A 20100-nucleotide genomic window follows, 5' to 3' on the forward strand; every position below is an offset into this window, starting at 1 on the left:
AGCCACCTCTGTATTATTATTATTTGATAGATTCCCAGCAGCCTCATTTGTCTGGAGTGACATCTCCAGGCATGGCCCCTTCACCTTCATTACCACGACTCTTCTTTGTTTAACTCAAACATTGACTTGCTCTCTCCCATCAGACCTTCATCCATAAAGCACTAAGAACCTCACTCTTTTAACTACCCTTTTTCCACCATCCATCAAGCAAATTTAGGACAGTGGCTGTCCATTTGCCATCAACAGGGGCTGACCCTATGCCCACTGTGGTGATGTCCTCCTCCTTTTACTTCTTATCAAGGGGATGCAATAGCAGTAGCAAGGCATGTTCTTTGGAGTCTTGCAAAGTTCAGACAGCTACAAGCCAGTCAGCTTTACCTCACTCCCTGGAAAGTTTATTGAGCAAATCCACATGGAATCTGTTTCTAACCACATAGAGGAAACGAAGGGAACAACTAGCAGTGATTTATTAAAGGCAGGTCAGTGCAATTGCCTTCTACGATGACTGGTTCTATGGACAAGGGGAGAGCTGTGTACATTTCACACTTTAAGTTTAGCAGTGTGTTTGGTATGGTGGCCCTTAATGTCTTTAGACCTAAAGAGAGGATATGTGGACTGCACGGAAGATCTATAAAGAAGGTGGAAAATTCACTTGGCTGTCCAATTAAGAAGATAAGTGGAACAAAGTCCAACTGACGGCCAGTCACCGGCAACTCTGGGTCCAATACTGAGGGCAACACCATACAATGTCTGCTGTAATAATCTGGATAGTGGGACAGAATGCACACACAGTAAATTTGTAGGTCAGGGAGAGAGTTAATAGACTGGAGTTAGAGCAGTGGTGTTTCTGGGAGGGTGAAGGTCCTCTCCATTTGACTCTTGTGAAAGGGTACCTGGATATTATGGCCTGTTGAAGACTTCTCAGTATAGGGAAGGTATTAATACACTGGAGCAAGTGTAGCTGAGGACTAACAAGACCAATGGGAATTGGGGCACAATGGAGAGAGGTTAAGGGATCAGGATTTGTTCAGCCTGGGGAAGAGGGGACTGTCACTGCTATCTGAAAATACCAACTGGCCTGACCAGGAGAAGACAAAGCCAGACTCTACTCAGCCATTAGTAGGTTAAGAGGCAATAGGCACAAACTGGAAGACCAAAATTTCAGCTCAATTAAAGAAACATGTTTTTTGCCATGAAAATAGTCAAATACTGGAACAAGCACCTAAAAGGATTTCCACTCTTGGAGATAATCAATACTCAACTGGAGAATGTCTGGATCTGCTTTGGCCAGGAGATTGGAGTAGATAAGGGACTATTTGTGGTCTTCTTTAGCCTACACAATTTTGTGGTTTTATGATTTCATGTATCAGTGTCTGTGGAGTTACTGCATTAATGGAGAAGTGGCAACTGCTAATACTGAGTGGTTTTAATCTGTTACACGCAAAGATATCTGGTCTCGGGAGAAAAATCAGTCCAACTTCTAGGCTTGTGACTGTCAGCCTTCCCATGCATCAGCTCTCTCAAGTATTTTCTTCTTGTTATATTTTTTACATTACCTAAACTCCCTTATTGGTTATAAGACCCGACACGAGCTCACTGCTAAAGACAGGATAGCCCTTGTTCTAATGGCACAATTTTAATGCATGCAGAAGTGTAACAAGCACATTTGCAGCTTTTATTTACTTTCCAACTTCAGTCTCTGTCTTTTGATGTAACTTCAGTCAAGGAGGAATGATTCCCCTTCAGCTCTAGTTCTAGCAAACAGCTACTTAGAGTCTCCTTAACATGGAATTTTGAGCAGATTTCCCACAAAAGACAGGATAAGATTTCCCTCTTGTGGCTAAATGAGAGAAAGGTAGTCTGGAAAAAAAATACAATAATCCAAGTCTGTTAAGTTTACTGCTGACCTTATTATAGCCTTTATCCTTCATCTTCTCATCCCTCCTGAAATAAACAATGACAAAAAGCAATGTAAAAGTAGCCCCATCTAAAGGATATTCTCACTCTTTAGCTCTGCATATGCACTTGCCTAGCAGTTCCATAACTTTTAACACTCCTTCCCATCATATTTTGTGACCTGCGGATTTAAGCCTTCAGATCATCTCTAATTGCTTGTGTTCACAGCATATGGACAGCAAGGGCCAACACGTTCAACTGGGACACCAGATGGACATGAGTCAAAAAGGTCACTGCATGGTACAAATGGCAGTCACAGTTGGGGATATGAAGAATAATGGCCTGCAGAGCATATGGATTAACCTTTACATTCGTGAGATGTGATCCAGCTAGAATGACTCCAGCAAGAATCACGTGTCCTTGGAGAAATGCAGACACAGTAAGAATCTAGAATTTAGAATCTAGAATCATAGAGTCATTAAGGCTGGAAAAGACCTCGAAGGTCAAAACCATCCCCACGATGACTCATGGAATCATTAAGATTGAAAAGATCTCCAAGATCATCTAGTCCAGCCATCAACCCATCATTTCTATTAATGGTGAATCAATGAGAAAAGCTATTAAATAGCAGACACAATGAAACTTCGGGTTTTCTGAAGCTGTGGACTTCCCTTTCTTGTAGGGATTTAAGAGTAAGTTAGACATGTACTTGTCATGAATGATTCTGAAGGAGTTGCTTCTGTTTTGGAAGACAAATGTAGATATGTTGCTCACTGCAAATCAATGCAGATCAATAGCTGGGTGAACTACTCTGGTTTCGTATGGGCATATCCTTCTTGGAGGCAGCATGTATCCTGGAAACCCTTGCATTTCTCTGTTTCTTCCCTTTCATTACTAACACAGTAGATCGAGTAATAAGATATAGTGATAGAACTGCACATTTCTAAAGAGATCTCCAATTTTATACCAATAGATCTATTTGTCTGGTTATCTGGTTCCATGCTGATGTTTAACCTCCCAATAAAATTCCCTTCCTTAAGCTTTAGGAAGCTTTAGATGGCCTTTAAAGGTCTCTTCCAACTCCAACCATTCTGTGATCCCGTGATATTGCCTGACTGGGTGCAGCAAGCAGCCTTTGCCCACATCACCCCATAAAGCTTCACAGTAAATGAGAATGTGCTGCTATGCAGCTCACTGTGGCTGCTTGCCAGCTTTGAACTTCAAGTGATCAGCCAGCCTCAGGAAACAGGATCTGTAATTACCTCTACTTTACACTGAGAAAACATTATTTGTGCCATAAATTCTTTGAGGTAGGGCTTGTATCTCTTGGATTTTATTTAATCACAAGAATGCCAATGCTTAACAAACAGAGACTGGCTTCACTGTGTTTAAGCATTAATCTGTCCAGTTTCTCTTCAAATCCAGCTATCTTCTGACATCCTGTGCTGACAAATATCGCATGCCAGATGCTTCCTTAATGACACTCTGGTCCCTAACTGATTTAGCTGCTGATTACATAAGATCATCCCCTCTTATCCTTTTATCCATCTTTTATTCTCCCATGTTTATTCCTCTCCAAACCACCAAACATCCTTCAGTAAGTTAAACAAGATCCCAATATTCTCTTCCTTTGCATCCCATAACAGAGGGGATGTTGTACCCAGTTAGTTATGTTCTCTCTCTGAAAGTAGTCATTAGTTCATCCTCTTTACCAAGTCACCAGTTGTGGACGGGATGCATACAATGAAGCTTCATCTATTAAAGTCATAAAGTGTTCATCTTGCATTCTTATAAGACCAACTTTCTTACACTGTTGTTCCATTTTCCCTATATTTGCTGCAAAATGCTGCCACGTTGAGTCAAATGCGTGATAAAGATTAATGAATGGTTTTCTTCAGAGTTTGGGTTGGTCTGCCAATCATTTCAACTTTACAGTGAGTTGGGGGTACATTTGCAGTCTTCCAAATAAGCATTCTTGGACGAAGTAAAGCCAACATCCTGTCATATGCATAGACCCTGAAAAAAGCAAGGAATGCAGCCTGGAAGGTGTGACAGACACAGAGTTTCAACAAAACGTTATTTGAAAGTCAAGGTCATAATTATAAACCTCTATATGGAAAAGTCACATTCAGTATTCTCACTCAGTTTTTGTGGTTACAAACAGATTGACAGACAAGTCCATGAAGGATACAACTCAAAGCTGAATCCTTGACAAGGCAAGACAACACATAAATTGTTTCTTGAGCAAAGCCAGCTCTATCATGACTAAATAACAGAAAAAGACATGGGATGGACCCTGCTCAGGGCTGGAGGGCTAATTAAAACCAGAGGAAAACTAGGTGTGCAGCTACCTCAGTGAATCTATCAGCCATGTATTCTGCTGGAGATAATCATTTACAGGACATGTTTGGATCCACATACCAAATTTCATGCAGGTGCAAAGAGTGAGGAAATCAATTAGCTGTCATTGTTTAACACTGACATCGTCACCTCTACGAAGCTCCTTGTCTACCTAAATGGGCAGAAATTTCATCCCTCTATATCTTCAATTGGGTCAGCTTCTTCTGGAATTACAAATGGGACCCCAAGTTGATGGTTATCTATAAATGGACAATGAGAGACGGCAAGAATGCGCCTTTAGGAAGGCAGGCCAAGAAGATGGTATTTTATTAGAACTACCCAGCTCCACTGAGTCTCTTTCCTTGATATTTATTCCCTTCTTCTGCAGTGCTGGATGTTTTACTTAATCTGAAGGCATGTGCTTGAATACTTGTGTTTGTTAAGGGAGAGGGAGCATTGATGTACATGGTTGTCCAAAGTGTCAGGCTGCAGCACTCCATTGGCTCCTTCCAAACTTCCCCGGGAGGTAAGCACTCCCTACATAAATCCCCTCAGAACTAAATGAAAAAGCATGGTCTCTTTTCCAGGTACAAGGAGTAGTCAGCACTGATCAGCCTCAGGGTCATTTGACCAACTCAACAAGCTTCTGTAATGAAGCAGTCCAGTTTCTTGGATAAAGAGGAAGCAGTACATATTGTCTTCCTGAATTTCAGTATGGAGTATTCTGTTCTCCAGAAGATCTTCCTATAGAAACTGTTGGTGTATGGACTGGAAGAGGATGAAAACTGCTTGAATGGCCTGGCCCAGATGTCAGTGGATAAGTCTAGATGGAGTATGAACGAGCTGACCTTGAGATCAACCCATGCATTACCTGGGTTGGGGTTGGACATCCATTACTACAGAAATCCATCCATTACACCTACAGAAATCATTTGTCTGGGCTAAAGGGATTGAATCACAGTCAAAGATGGGTGCCTACATGCTAAGAGACACCAAGCTGTAATCTGGACATTATTTAAAGCAGATGAATGCCAAAAGGAGTGCCAGGAATCGGTCCATCTCCTCATCCAGAGGAACAGCAAAGATGAAAAGATGCTGAGCTGATCAAATTATACCTCAATATAGATGGATATATCTCTATAGAGATAGAAGACAAATGAACAAACAAAAAGTTGTTTGGATCATCAAATCTGATTCCAGTGTCTGGAAATAAAATATCCCAGCAAGAAGACAAGCATGCTGAATGTGTCTCACAGATTTCTTATGAATAAAAATCACAACAAAAAAAACTAGATAAGCTACAGAAAAGGGCTAAGACTACTTCTATCTAGACCCCAGACTGTAGTGGTATTTTTTTTCCCCTCACAATTCATGGCACACAAAATGTTTAATGTGAGTTCTCTTTTTCTATGTATGTCATTGGTTTTATAGACTTTTTATTGCCCATAAACTAAACCACGTCATCGCTGGTGCTCTGTTTCACCTTTGTTAAAACATTACCCAAAGGACAGCCACACCTTTGTGTGTTCAGTTTTTGCTGAACGCTCATTTTGGGTCTTTTCATTCACATGATTGCTAGGAGTGAGAACACAAGCTAGATTATCCCTAGGCCGGTACCACCAAAACCGCTTGCAATTGTCTCACCTCTTGCCAAGCATAAATGCTTGACATTGAAATGTCCTTTACTCAGTGAAAACTTCATTTTGAAGCAGAAAAAGAAAAAAAAAATGGAGAAAAGTCATAAATTCACCCATATAAAGTCACAAATTCACTTTCTGAAATGTAGGAAGAAAAAGGCATACATGGACAAGACAGCGTCCATGGTGGGAAGATGTAAAACCAACACAAAATGTCAGGAGAGAAGAGATACAAGAATGAGAGTTGAGGCCAGTGTGTTTGGGATCTGGGAAACAAATGGTGGGTTATATTCTGAATAGGATCTAATATGTTCAGATAAGAACTTTGGCAGTTAGAACTGGAGGAAAGACAAAAACAGTGGAAAATATGTAGAAAGACTAAGATGGGAAGGGAAGGGAAGGGAAGGGAAGGGAAGGGAAGGGAAGGGAAGGGAAGGGAAGGGAAGGGAAGGGAAGGGAAGGGAAGGGAAGGGAAGGGAAGGGAAGGGAAGGGAAGGGAAGGGAAGGGAAGGGAAGGGAAGGGAAGGGAAGGGAAGGGAAGGGAAGGGAAGGGAAGGGAAGGGAAGGGAGGGGGGAATCAAATGAATCAAAAGAACAACCAATTCTGAGAATATTGAGTTTGTGCAAGATTAGGAGGAGGACTAAGCAAACCACATTAGCACTAAGAGAGTCTAGGGGCAGAAATTAATGGGAATGAGTAAAGAAAGCTGAGATGAGCACACTGCTGAATCAGAAGGCTACAGGGGATAACAAAATGCATTAGAAACTGAGGGAAAAGAGAATGGAGACTGAGAATCTGGAGAATGATGGAAAAAAATGGGAGTGTCGAGCAAAGTGATGAGGAAGGTAATAGAAAATTGGGGGAAAAGAGGAGGTTGTGTTGTGGGAAAACCAACACCAAAGTCTTCACATACCGTAACAGTGAGAAAAGGGAAAATCCCAGGGTAATAAAGATTCCTGACTATTGCAAAGTCACAGGTGGACATCATAATGCTGAATTACAGAGTAATAAAAGGACAGAGGACGTCAGAATCAGTAAGTATAAAGTGATGAACATAGGGAAGAGTAATCATGCAGCAAGTCTCTGAACCAACCAGTGCTTTAAGACAACACTTTGGAATGATGTAGTTTACTGAATATGTCATCTCAGTGCTTAAAGGCTGGGAAAAGACATCAGTGTGTTAGAAGTTACTAGTGAAGGAGTGGAGGACTCAGAAAGAACATAATTGTACCACTGCATAAATTTCATAGAATTACAGAATCATAGAATGGCCTGGGTTGAAAAGGACCACAGTCATCACATAGTTTCAATTCCTCCTACTATGTGCAGGGTCACCAAACACCAGACCAAGCTGCCCAAAGCCACATCCAGCCTGGCCTCCTCTATGCTCAGATGCTCAGAGTAGTGTGTTAATTGCATCCAGGTCTCCTATCTCTATCCCTTTCCCTATCCTATCCATTCCATTCCATTCTTTCTAACCACATCTCTGTCATGAATGAGAAAAACATGGGCTAGTCTTCTAGGACGTGTATTGTGTATTAATCCCTTTTACCACAAATACCTATAGATTATCCCAAATAGTACAAAAAAGATGTCACAAAAAAATGTGTTCCAGTGTTCCCTATTTCCTTCCTGAGGCAAAGGAAAATTCTGATGCAAAAACAAAGAACTGTGTGGCATTCATTTTGATTTGGCTTGCATGGAAATCCAATGGTGACAGCTAGGGAAATCTGAAGATTGCTGCAGTCCTACCCTGTCCAGAATGCCTGTTGGTGGTATATTTCAGCAGCATGACATCTATTTGTCATCAGCAACACAACGGAATGCATATTAAATATGAGAATGGGCCCAAGAAGGATAAAGGACAAAGAATGTCTCTGTTTAGCAACAGATATTAAAATAGCATTGCATCAATATTCATGTTATGCTCTTCTATAAGTCCAGTCTGCAGTATGTTGTGCATACTTATTACAGCAATGTATAAATATGATGCTTTTCTTTAACAAAAGCCCCGAGCCAAGAATTGATTGAAGATAAGGAGAAAGATATCAACATCAGGCTGACATCTACGCTATCGTTAGTGATTAAACATTCATAGGAAATGCCTGAAGACGATCCATTCTTTCAAACAGAAGAGCCTGGAGATGTCAGAGGGAGTCAGGCTGGACTGCACTGAGGAGATATATGCCGACAAGTTGATTCCTCAGCTGCAAGGGGTGATTAAATGGTCCTGTAAGGAATAGGCTGATCTCCACAATTTGTCCAAAATGATAGCTGTTACTGAACAAAGAGAGGAATATGGAGAAGGGCGCACACTCTTATTATCTTAGCAGTATGCATGCCTAGGGAAGAAATCTGCAGGAACAAATCCGAGCTGTATTTATCAGCTGCAGACTTTGAAATCCACTCCTTAGTCTCCTTCTGTGACCTTCTGGCCTTGAAGAAAAAGCTTGTACATGACTTAACATACAATATGATACTCTTATTATGCTTAGGTAATAAAAGTGTAATTGCATATTGCATTTCAAAATGATTCTGTTCAGCTGACTTTACTAGATTTCTAAATCATGGAATCATTAAGGCTGGGATCTACAAGGCCAACCCCAACCCACCACTACCACAGCCACATCCTTCAGTTCCACATCTCCAAAGCTCTTGAACACCTTCAGGGACAGTGACTCCATCACCTCCCTGGGCAGCCTGCCCCAAAGCATCACCACTCTTTATGAGAAGAAATCGTCTCTAATATCCAACCTGAACCTCCCTTGGCACAATTTAATGCCAGACAAGGGTTTCTTTCATGTGTCATATTCCCTTCCCAGAGCAGATGATATTTATTACTGTAATTTGAGCATTCTAATTAGGAACATTTCAATAAGTCAGTCATTCAACTGGAAAAAAAAGGAGATGAAGATAGTTTTCAGTTCCCACTGTGAAGGGATTTTAGATGGAGATATCTTCTACGTGATAATGTGTTTAATCCTTTCACTCACCTGTTGCTCTAGGCTAGATAGAAGCAAACCATTAAATAATCTCAATCATTACACTCACAAACTTAACTACAGTTGTTAAGAATTGATTCTTCCAAGATCACATCTGTCATATGCAGAACTCACTAATTCCTGCATTATATCCTTGCAACGTTACTGAGTGTGGTTATGAAGCTCTGGTTTGACTCCCTTATTTAGGTTCCCAGTTTCAGGATCTCACATAATGTTTTCTTGGGAAGGACATTCAAACTGCACAATATCCCTGTTTTCCCCTTCTAAATTACTTCCCCGTCTAAGCTGGGATAAAGTCAGCTCTCTTTGTAGTGGATGGTGCGATGTTGTTTCTTGGATTTAGGAGGAAAGCAATGCTGATAAGAGACCAACATCTTAATTGCTGCAGGACAACAGAATCGAGGACATTTCAGCTTCTTGGGCTTCAGCTCCTTTCAGCATTCAACATGGTTCCATAACCCCAAGCTTGGATAGCTACTTGAACTAATGAACACATAGTAAGTATTTACAATACCAGAGGAAGCATATGTTGAATCACATCTTAACCTGTGAAGTTCAGTTTGAAAAGAGCTAACTGGAAACAAAAATACTCCACTTCTCATAAGCCAAATGAAAGACAGAAGTAATCTGATATAAAATTGACTACGTGTCATGACAATGTAAGTCATTGTTTTTATCTTCAGATAAAGAACATCTGTTTATTATTCATCCAGAAGAAAGCTCAGTCAATGGCACGTGGTGATTATTTGTAATTTTTATCACATTGTAAATAGGAGGCAGGAAATGAAAGGACAGTATAGTCCATAAATGATAGCAGGTGGCAGTCCTGCTTTCGCCAAAGAAAATGCTGCCTTATAAAGCTGAGTTTATCTTGCCTCTTAGGAAAACAGAAGACCATTTTATCAAAAGAAGAGGAAGAATTTACAAGAGCTTAGAGGTGTTTCTGACTCACTATAACAATCAGAGCCTGCGATGTGTCACGCGATTCTCTTCTGAACTCTTTAATATAGCCAAAGTAAATAGCTGCATGAACGACCTTCTGAGACGGAAATGATAGGGATATACGTGACATGGTGGACACTGGATACACAGGAACCAGCCAAACAAATGAAGACTTTTATGAATCAATGTGAGCCATCTAAGTAACTTTAGAGTGCTGATGCACCAGCTCTCCAGTTTGCAATGTAGTATTATGTGTCCTTGGCCTTGAAGAGGTTTCAGTAGTCTGATAATTAAAAGTCAAAGTCTGATCTAATTCCTTGGTTCCCAGGAACAGACTAAAAGGCAGTGGGCAAAAACTGAAACACAGGAGCACGATAAGCACTTCTCCACTGTGCTGGCAATGGAGCAGTTAAACATATCCAAAGACATAACTTGAAGCTCAAAATAAGCCCAAGAACTGCTTTGAGTCAGGAAATCCAGTTTCCCAGAGGTGCCAATTTCAAGGCAGCAGTAAGATGCTTAGTGCAGGACTCTCAAATTATTTTAACTCCTGGACAACATTAACAAGTTATCTTTTACTCTAGTGGACATTCAGACATGGAAGAGCTTATATAGGACATAAGGAAGTAGGCAGACCATCAAAGAAAGAGAAAAAACCAAAACCAAACGAAACAGAATTGTCTCTAACCTTTATTTCATGTACAGTAGCATACAAACATTGGTAGACCCTTTCTTCACAAATAGCCACTCAAAAATATAAACAAGGCAATGTTTTCCTTTCAAAGCGATTCCAGCATTGCAGCTTAGACTTCTTTTCTCCTAAATAGAGCTTAACAAACATCTGCCAAAAGAAGGGGACTTCTGTATAACCACAAGCAAAAGATTACTAGCTCCTGTGCTCTTTTACATCTGCTCTGTAAATTGGCATTAAATATTAGTACAAGTAACAGATGGAGGATTTCCTAGCTATCAAAGTGTTGCTAAACACTTACAACTTGTCCACAAGTTGTATGCTACAGCTCCATTACAATCAAACACATACTGTGCCCAGACCTACAGGCACAGACATTTATCTAACCAACTGGATAGCTTGAGTTGGAAAAGATTACAACCCTATTCTGCTTAGGTGTATATGTGTAGTGCAAGAGATTTAGATATTATGAGGCTAGAGGAGAGTACTCAGTTTGACCCATCGTGTTCCAATCCAGATAAAATACTGGAAACTGAAACACTGAGTCCAGATATTTTCACTCCAGTCAATCATGACACAGCTCACATAGACAGATGCACAACTCAGGCATGGCTCAAGGCAAGACAATACTCAGTGTGAGCCACTTTCTTCATGGTTCTTCAGCTTCTCGGATGAAGTTTAGTCTTCTTGTTGCCAGAACTGCACTGCTGGTATTACCTGCACTCATTCCTTCAAAATTACCCTCAGTATGTCTGCATGAGCTAACAGCTTCAATTTGACTGCAGTGAAGATGAAGCCTAAAAAGTGATTTGTGAGGTTATGTGATCTTACAATAGGAATGCCCAAACTTCCTAGCTTGGCACATTGTCTTTGGATTGCTTCATCCTTATTCAAAAGCAACCAGAGCAGGCAGCATTGGCACAGATTTCACACAAATCAGCATCACTGGCAACCAAGTCTGTTAGAGAGAAAAGAGACTGTTTTAGTGACAAAGTAAAGGAATTTATTAGAGAGCAGAGCCTTAAACCCTGTGGTGGAAGACTCTTCCTGTTACTGTACCATGAATTTCTGTGTACATTGAAGTTATCACTGGTACAAGAAAAACTAGTTTTTGAGATAAATTTACTTAAGGACTGAAATCAACTCTGAACTCACTGGAGAAACAAGGGGAACATGTGGAGGCAGGAGAACAACAGGACATATTATGAGAGGGTGACAAGGATTTGGCCTTAGATCCTCTGAAGTGGCTTGCAGAACTACAACCTCAGTTCTATTGGTGCTACTTCTTCCTAAGTTCTCCATGGCACTGGTAAACCAATAATAAATAGAAATAAGCAGATACTGTAGGAGCCTGTTCAATAGTCACTACCTGTGCCTTGGAGACAGGTAATGCCAAAGGTTGATTCATTTCATCTACATCTCACAACTCTTTTAAGGAACCTGGAAATCCATCTCCAGTAGGAGGAAGCTTTTCCATGTCTACAAGAGACTGATCTGTACAGGTGACAGCTAAGCACTATAGAGTTTTCTGGTGGGCCCACAGCTATTGTATCCTTGCAGAAGGGCTGGTAGCGTGGACTTACAGCCACCTCAGAAGTGACACAACAGTAATTACACTTCGTTGGCTGCTACTATTTCAATGTTTGAGGTTGAAAAGTGTGATAAAAAGGAAACTATGCAACACAAACTACATACACAGCCTCTTGAAAATCATAGGTGCATCTTCTCTTTTACACACGGGTTGAAATTCCTCAGGGAGATCTTTATCTTGACATGGAGAATACCCAGCCTTTGAAGCCTTTGAAACCACCATGCGAGGGTTAATGACTCTGCTCTCATCCATAAGCTCCTTTAGCTTCTTCACAGACTCGAGGGAGAATCTGAAGTTGCCATCCTATGTAGACAGAAAGAGAAAAAAACATGCATCAGAAAGTCAGACCTAAGCAAACACATTCTCTTTGGACTGGTCTGCTATGACCCTTCTCCAGAAAGCTGTACTATAAGGAAGATCTAAACTATAATGGTGAGATCTGGCTTGCATAGCCAGGGTTTTATTTAAACATCATGGTGAATGGAGGCTGAATTAGGACATTATTCACTCCTGTGAGAGAGACTCATAACATTTAGTGTAGGAAGATGAGGGCTGGGATTCTTCAGTCTAGATGAGTCAATTTCCTCAGTTTCAAGTGAATCACACTGTTGAGACCATCAACTTGAACTACAGGTGCTACCATTGTTTCAGGTAGGTATGTAAATGTCCACAGAAGACTGAAGGGAATGAAATAGTCTGCAGGATAATCAAGTAACACCTACACATTCATAGATATAAAGTGGATTGAGCCTGCTATGGCATGAGACCAACTATTGCCATGAGTCTCAAGGTCTCATTAGCTTGATGTTGAGTTGTGTGGGTGTCTTTGGTTGGTGGTGGTGCTTAAAGAATAATAATAGATAAGCTACTGTGTGCATGCATTTATTTAACAAAGTGAAACTATTTTCTACTTCTGACCAATCTGTGATTTTTCTCAGAATAATTGGTTGGAGACTCTAAAAGCATGAAACAGAATCAAAAGAGACAGGATTTCCACCCATACAACTCCAGAGAGACCATAAACAGTTGAAGTGAGCTTCATTTGGTCCTTTGCACATTGGATTTCTCCCACTTATTATCACTTCACAGTAGGAATGAACCCTGAGACATGACAAATCAAGCCAACCAACCAACCAACAAGCCATCTCAGACAAGAAAGGTTTAATAGAGAGAACACAACATGAGCAGCATCTTCCCCCCAATGTGAAAACACACGCTGTTCTATTGAACTGACAGATTTTAACACAATCCCTCCCTAGTTCTTTCCAGTTTTACACACTTAGCAAACCAAGAGTGTCCAGATAGTGATATTCATCCTTTAGGAACAAAGAAACTCAGGAAACAAGTCTATAAAGCAACTTTGTTCAGTGAGTAATTAGTCAGGTCCTAAGGGAAATCAAGCAATCCACGTCAAAGGACTGCATCACACACAGCACACTGCATGTTCTTTAAGGTCTTATCAAAGGCAGAGAAAATACGAATGTAGTGATAGATGAGATAAAGATTCCAGCTACAAAGAGGAACTAAAACCTCAGAGCTGAATACTTCGGTACCCACCCAGAAGCAGTTATTCTCAGTTAGCTTTTTTCTATTTTCACTTATTAAATCGTAAACCATCTGTTCTGTCTGGAGACTCTTGGTGTTAATCAATGGTTTGGAAGAAAAGAGGAGGTGAAACCTGCCCAAGGATGGGACCTTTTCACTCCTTGGAAGCCTACTAAGCACACATGAAAAGAGTCCATTAGTGTTTAAGAAGTATTTGCCCTCTTGGATCACCAAGGAAGTTATTTACGCTGTAATCAAAATGAAATCTCCCAAACTACTCCTAGAGATCAGTGCAGACAAATCTAACATACTCTCATGTACAGACCACAGTGCTGACACCCATCTACCCGCTTCCACAGGGCATGTAATGCCAATCATAGGTTCTGTGTATTTTGGAGTATTTGGTATCATTTCCCTCTATCACACAATCATAGAGTCATTAAGGTTGGAAAAGACCACTAAGATCATCCAGCCCAACCATCAACGCACCCCCACCATTAGTCCACTAATATCCCTCTAATACCACCACTGCCTATTAATATTCCTTTGGATCAAACCACTCATTTTTTTTCACCTTATTTTTATATACGACACATTCGTAGTTTCCATCACCTAATTCCACACAGGTTATTTTCATAAAGAACTTCATGCTTAGAAATAGGCATAATGCTTTATCCCCAGCTATGCAACTTAACAACCTATGGAGCTCACCAGAAAACAAAACTCAGGATATACTCTGATAGGAAATTAAAGCAGTGATAGGGCTGGAAAAGTTGTATATTAGAAACCATTTTACAGAGAGAAAAACTGAACCACAGAGAGATGATGTCAGAGCAAAGCAAAAGTCTTACGTTATCAATTCAGATCAAGACTCCTATGTTAGTTATGTTTCTTTACATCATTACATTGCTGTGCTTGCAATGCTAACAAGATAACCAGCAGAAAACTCACCTGGACATAGACTGCCTGGGAGCTGTGCACCAGTAAAAGGAGTGCAAGGACTGTGAAGGACAGAAAGCCTCTCATAGCACCTGCAAAGAACTGCCTCTTCTAAGCTAAATATCTTTCCCCCCTGTTTTGGTATTACAGTGCCTTTCTTTTGTGTCTCTCTCAGATTTTCTCTTTGTACCTGTCCAGTTGTCTTATCTCCGCAGCTTTATAAAGCCTTTACACAGCATTTCCTGGGTAATTCATTAATCTAAACTCCTTATTGACATACAATAAACCCTCAGCTCGCAGTGCAGTTATCAGCTCCTTGGCTGAGGATGCCAGTCACACCCAGGCAAATCCTCTTTATGGCACTTAGAAACTGACCATGAAGGAATGCAAAACATTTACCTACAACAATTAACAGCCAAAAGTGCTCTTAGCTCAAACACAACACCTGAATCCAACCCTCCATGCGTGGGCTCAGCTTCCTACCCACTTCTCTGTGCCTTTTGGTCTTACCCAGAGACACGGTAGCAGCATGAGGATGGCAAAGGATCATCACATCTCACTTTGCCCATCAAGATCAGGCCCTGATATCCAACCAACACTCCATACCCCAATGGTTTACAGCCATCAATCTCAGCATCCCCAACAACGTGGCTCATCCCACCAACTCAATGCACCACCAATGCAAATGGGATCCTGGGCTCCATCAGGAGAGGGGTGGTCAGCAGGGATAGGGAGGTGATTGTCCCTCTCTACTCTGCTCTTGTGAGGCCCCATCTGTTGTACCGTGTCCAGGTGTGGAGCCCTCAGTACAAAAAAGACATGGAGATTTTGGAAAGGGTCCAGAGGAGGGACAGGAAGATGATCAGGGGGCTGGAGCACCTCCCCTATGAGGACAGGCTGAGGGAGTTGGGTTTGTTCAGCCTGGAGAAGAGAAGGTTGCGGGGTGACCTCATTGCAGCCTTTCAGTACCTGAAGGGAACTTAGACCCAGGAGGGGAGTAAACTCTTTGAAAAGGCTGACAATAGCAGGACTAGGGGAAATGGTTTTAAGTTAAAAGAGGGAAGATTTAGGTTGGATGTTAGGGGGAAGTTCTTCACTAGGAGAGTGGTTAGGCCCTGGAACAGGCTGCCCAGGGAGGTTGTGGATGCCCCGTCCTTGGAGGTGTTCAAGGCCAGGTTGGACGGGGCCCTGGGCAACCTGATCTAGTAACTGTGTATGTTTGGTGGCCCTGCCAGGCAGGGGGGTTGGAACTACATGATCCTTGAGGTCCCTTCCAACCCGGGTCATTCTGTAATTCTGTGATTCTCTAACTCCCATTGGAGTCTGTCGGCCTGCAGTACCGCCTCGTACTCAAGGGGAGGCAGCAGAGCACTGCAATGGCGGTAGGCCTCAGTGCGGCCTATGGCAGCCTTGTGTGCTTCAGTGTGCCTTGGAGGCTTCTAAATGCTTCTTTGTCTCTTGCTGTATGCTGGAGCTGCGTTGGGCTGTGTAGAATCTTATTATCTGGTGATAATTCCAGCCCTGAGCTGGCTCTGAATGCTTTCTGCATCCAAACGAGCCAAGGATGGCTTTAAAGATATGGTTAATTACAGGCCCCCTCCTCAGTGTATTAAGTGCATTAAGCTGTGTTCTCCTAATACTCCCCTTTAATATCCTGAGTGAGCATCTCTTTCCACAGTGGATGAGAGAACAAGATGATTTTGGTCTGTGAATCCCCTTTTGTCTCTATGTGCCAGCAGAACAGATGCTCTCAGTGAGGGGGATCCGGAGCTATTTCTTGTCTGCAGCAATCTATTTGTTTCTGCCTACAGAGTGTGTGGCTCTCTGGGTTCCCTGTTGGAGCTACACGTGAATAGGTAAGTTTACACAGTATGTAATCCCAAGGAGCAGCGTGATAGTAGGGAACAAGCAAGAGAGGTGGAAGATGCGATCCAAAAGAATGCCTGCTTCATACAAAGGCCTGGTGAAGGGTTGTGTGGGCTGAAAACACATCTGCTTCATAACACAGCACTTGCATTTGCCATGCTCCTATTTCAGGCTTTGCCTCACCTGCAGAAAAACATGATTGTGCCAGAATTCCACTCCTGAGCCAGGAGATAGGAATGGAGGACGTTACAAAAGGTACAGTGCACGATTCCAGCGCGTCATGGGAATGTTTCCTTCTGCTTGTTTGGTCTGACAGCAAAACAGAGACAAAGGGAACCAAAGGGACAGGAGAAGCACTATGACACACTGGGTTTATTTTACTTTCTCTACCACTGCTTGTTATTCTCCATGTTCAGCCTCACAGAACCTGTTCTAGAGTTAAAATGGATCCTGTGGTGTATTTATTGCTTCTTCATTTTGGCCTTTGGTAATGGGGATGAGTTTGGGTTGTAATGGGGGAGAGTTTGGATTGAATCATGGATGTCCCTTGGATGCTTCTACTACTTTCAAACTGAACACCTCCAGGAAATGAGCACCTGTGAACTGTTGTTTTCATTAAGTTTTGTGAGAGCAGCATGGAGGTGTACATTGATTTTGATGGCAGGCAGTGCAAAACAGGCTGTTCCTTAACCTGCCCACTGCTTGCTCTCTGTAGGATACCGGTCTGTGGGGAGGATTTTACCACCAAAGGAATTAGGAAGATGCACAGTTTGTTCTTGTCCAGATTTGGGGCACAGAGGTTGCTACACCTGTTGGGTTTTATTAGTTAAATGTATGTTGAAGTCTACAAATAAATGCTACGACCCAGGTGGAACAGATGAGTTGTGACTAAGTTCTTGGATGATTGATAATGAGCAGAGACTGGAAAATCAATTGTGTTAATTCCTGGCTTGTCACCAGGCCGGAGAATTAATGAGAAAATCCATCTAACGTAATGGTATTTACATACTATACAGAATGTGATCAAATTGTCCTCAGGTGCTACTTGGCATCACAATTATAGGATTATTGTAGATGCAGAGGCAGGAACAGAAATCTGTGAGCACAAAAACTCCTTCACAAACAACAAACAAGCAGTGACACTGACCAACGGGGAGGGCTGAAGAAAAAGCCAGGAAAGCAGAGAAGGCTGTCAGACTCCAGCAGAGATCTCTGAAGCTCTCAGTAACTCCTCTGCAGCACAGAGACCATGCAGGTGTGTTTGAACGAGAGGGGAAAACTGGTCTTGATCAGGAGTGACAGAAAAGCAAATCCATCTCCCCAGCTGCCTCCTGTCCTCCAGGAGTTAATCCAGCATCAGTATAATTGATGGTGTACTGCTGTATAAGTCATCCATAAACCCTGTGTGCTCAGAACACCTGCATCCTTCATGCTTTTCTTGTCAGCCCTCATCTCCTTGCTGTTGTGCTTCATACACCCTCCTGTCCCCCAGTCTACATGTAAGTGCTCTGAGTGTTTAAAATCCCAGCTGCTCCCAGGGCTGCTGAAAGGGGAATAAAGGGAGATGCTAGATAGAAAGGAGCTCTAAATCTCTTCAGTGTTTTCTCTCTAGAGATTTTGTTCAGGCTTTTTTCTGCTGTCTTAATGTGCCAAGGTCTCGGTTGCAGAGGAAAAGTTTGGAGAAGAATGATAAAAAGTTCTCACATCTGACAGGCAAAGAGCTACAAAAACAAGCCACAGAAATGGACCAGACCTCAGCTGCTCCGAGAGCTGAGCTCTGCTGTATCTTGAGCTGTATTTTATAGCAACTATGTTTTGTTTTTGCTTTTTTATTTCCCTGTGCTTGAAACTTGGGAGAATTTCTGCAAGGCATTGGTTATCTCCTGTATGCTGTGTTATCCTGAGGCTTTCTACAAGGGCTCTTCTCAAAGTTTCATTGCCTTTCTTTGTATTAGCCACATGCCACAGCCAGCAAGAAGTTGTAAGGAGTCTCCTTCTACTACAGTCTGGTTTGCAAAGCAGGGACACGGATTTTTCAGTTTCTGAGCTGCTTCAGCAATGTTTCCCATGTTATTTTGTTTGTAGACTTTGAAAGCTGGGCTTGGTGCAGTAGGAGACTGTTCTGACCGTGGTTGTTTCAGAGCTTGCACTGAAACTGATGCACTGGAACAAGTTGCCCAAGGAGGCTGTGGATGCCCCATCCCTGCAGGCATTCAAGGCCAGGCTGGATGTGGCTCTGGGCAGCCTGGGCTACTGGTTGGTGACCCTGCACATAGCAGGGGGTTGGAACAAGATGATCTTTGAGGTCCTTTTCAATCCAGGCCATTCTAGGATACTTTGTGAGAATTAGTGTTACATGCCAGTATAAATGCACTTGTAAGACATGGGTTGTCTTGCTCGCTTCTCTCCAGCAGAGGGTAATGGCTTGCCTGCAGCCTCACAGGCTTCCTGCAATTCATCTCTGCTCAGCCAGTAGGGCATTCAGGAGCAGTGCACTGAAGCAGCCTGCTCAGGGCCAGGCAATAATGTTGTAGCAGATGTAAGACCAGGAGGGAAACTAGTTGTTCGTCCTTCTGTTTTGCTGTTCATTTCATGGGAGAAGGAAGATGCTTTTAGAGATAGCGGGAGCAACAAAGGATCATTCCTTGCTGATGTGCTCTGTGAAATCTCAGTGCCCAAAGGAATTGCACTGCACTGTAACTATTCCTTGGAACTCCTCTCAAAGAAAGCAAACTGTCCATAGCTGCTCTGGACACATGTCCAAGGTGGCTTCTTCTTAAGGACAGCATATTGCTTCCCCTTCTGAATGCAACCAAATTCAGACCTGACAAAGCCAAATGAAGTGGTTGCTGTGGCTGCCAAATGTAATTAAGAACAGAAAGCTCTCTGAGTAAAGCGGAAGTGAAACCCCAGGAGTTCTTAATTCTCTTGATTTCTGACAGGTCTATAGAAAGCTGGCTCTGTAATCCCCAGGCAGTTCTGCTTGGATCCCTCTGTGCTGTTGAACTCCTGCTGTGCCTGTGTCACATGTAGATCAGACGGGAAGATCAAGGAGCAGATCATGCACTGCCTACATGCCCTGACTTACTGGTCTTGTAGAATAAATACACATTTGGCTGGTTCCAAACTGAATCATTTGGATCTGAGGGAGATAGTCCATAATGATGCATTGTTTGCTTGGCTGATGCTCTCTCTGCATTTGTCTGCAACTTGCAGGGCTCACAATAAATTCTTTGCTTGGTTGTGGGTTTTGTGTCTATCAGTGCGTGGTTGGACTAGATGATCTAAGAGGTCTTTTCCAACCTTGATGGTTCTATGATTCTTTGGTTCCATCTCTATTTTGTGCTGACAGGGAGAATGTCTGTGTCTGAGTCTGTGTTACAAGGCTGAACAGCCATGTTCCTGGACCTTGAAGAGCACTCAGGCATCAGCATCTTCAAGCAATTGCCTGGAGGGAATATACCTTTGAAGATATGGCATGAAGAGCTAGAAACTGGAACAGAAAAGCGTAAGTCCAACATAATAGCATTTGACTGATGGAGTTAACTTTGCTTTATTTCCTGGAGAAACGATGACAAGAGTTTCTTTGATTTGTTTGGTTTCTTTTGAAAATATCCTAGGCATTGTGGTCTGATCACGAGCGTATCTTG

At 42.2% G+C, this 20100-nt stretch overlaps 1 protein-coding gene across 1 annotated transcript; it reads right to left on the reverse strand.

The window, feature by feature from the left end:
• Positions 1–10495: 10495 nt before the first annotated feature.
• On the reverse strand, positions 10496–14779 carry LOC107323563 (guanylin-like). The gene is made up of 3 exons (XM_015882814.3): positions 14597–14779; positions 12205–12403; positions 10496–11467 (listed from the first exon to the last, which is right to left on the reverse strand). The coding sequence occupies exons 1-3, from the start codon at positions 14669–14671 to the stop codon at positions 11400–11402; spliced, it is 342 nt and encodes a 113-aa protein (XP_015738300.2). The 5' UTR covers positions 14672–14779; the 3' UTR covers positions 10496–11399.
• Between the last annotated feature and the right edge of the window lie 5321 nt (positions 14780–20100).

The sequence above is a fragment of the Coturnix japonica genome, chromosome 9 (genome assembly GCF_054131305.1).
Source record: "Coturnix japonica strain WE chromosome 9, WE-NBRP24, whole genome shotgun sequence".
Taxonomy (NCBI): Eukaryota; Metazoa; Chordata; class Aves; order Galliformes; family Phasianidae; genus Coturnix; species Coturnix japonica.

Bases quoted from the DNA above. Each gene is read 5' to 3' on its own strand.
- LOC107323563 (XM_015882814.3), bottom strand. From the start codon at position 14,671: ATGAGAGGCTTTCTGTCCTTCACAGTCCTTGCACTCCTTTTACTGGTG. The intron at 12,404-14,596 runs GTGAGTTTTCTG...CTGTCTACATAG, and splicing joins CCCAGGCAGTCTATGTCCAG to GATGGCAACTTCAGATTCTC. The intron at 11,468-12,204 runs GTATGTAGTTTG...TCTCTCTAACAG, and splicing joins TATGATTTTCAAGAGGCTGT to ACTTGGTTGCCAGTGATGCT.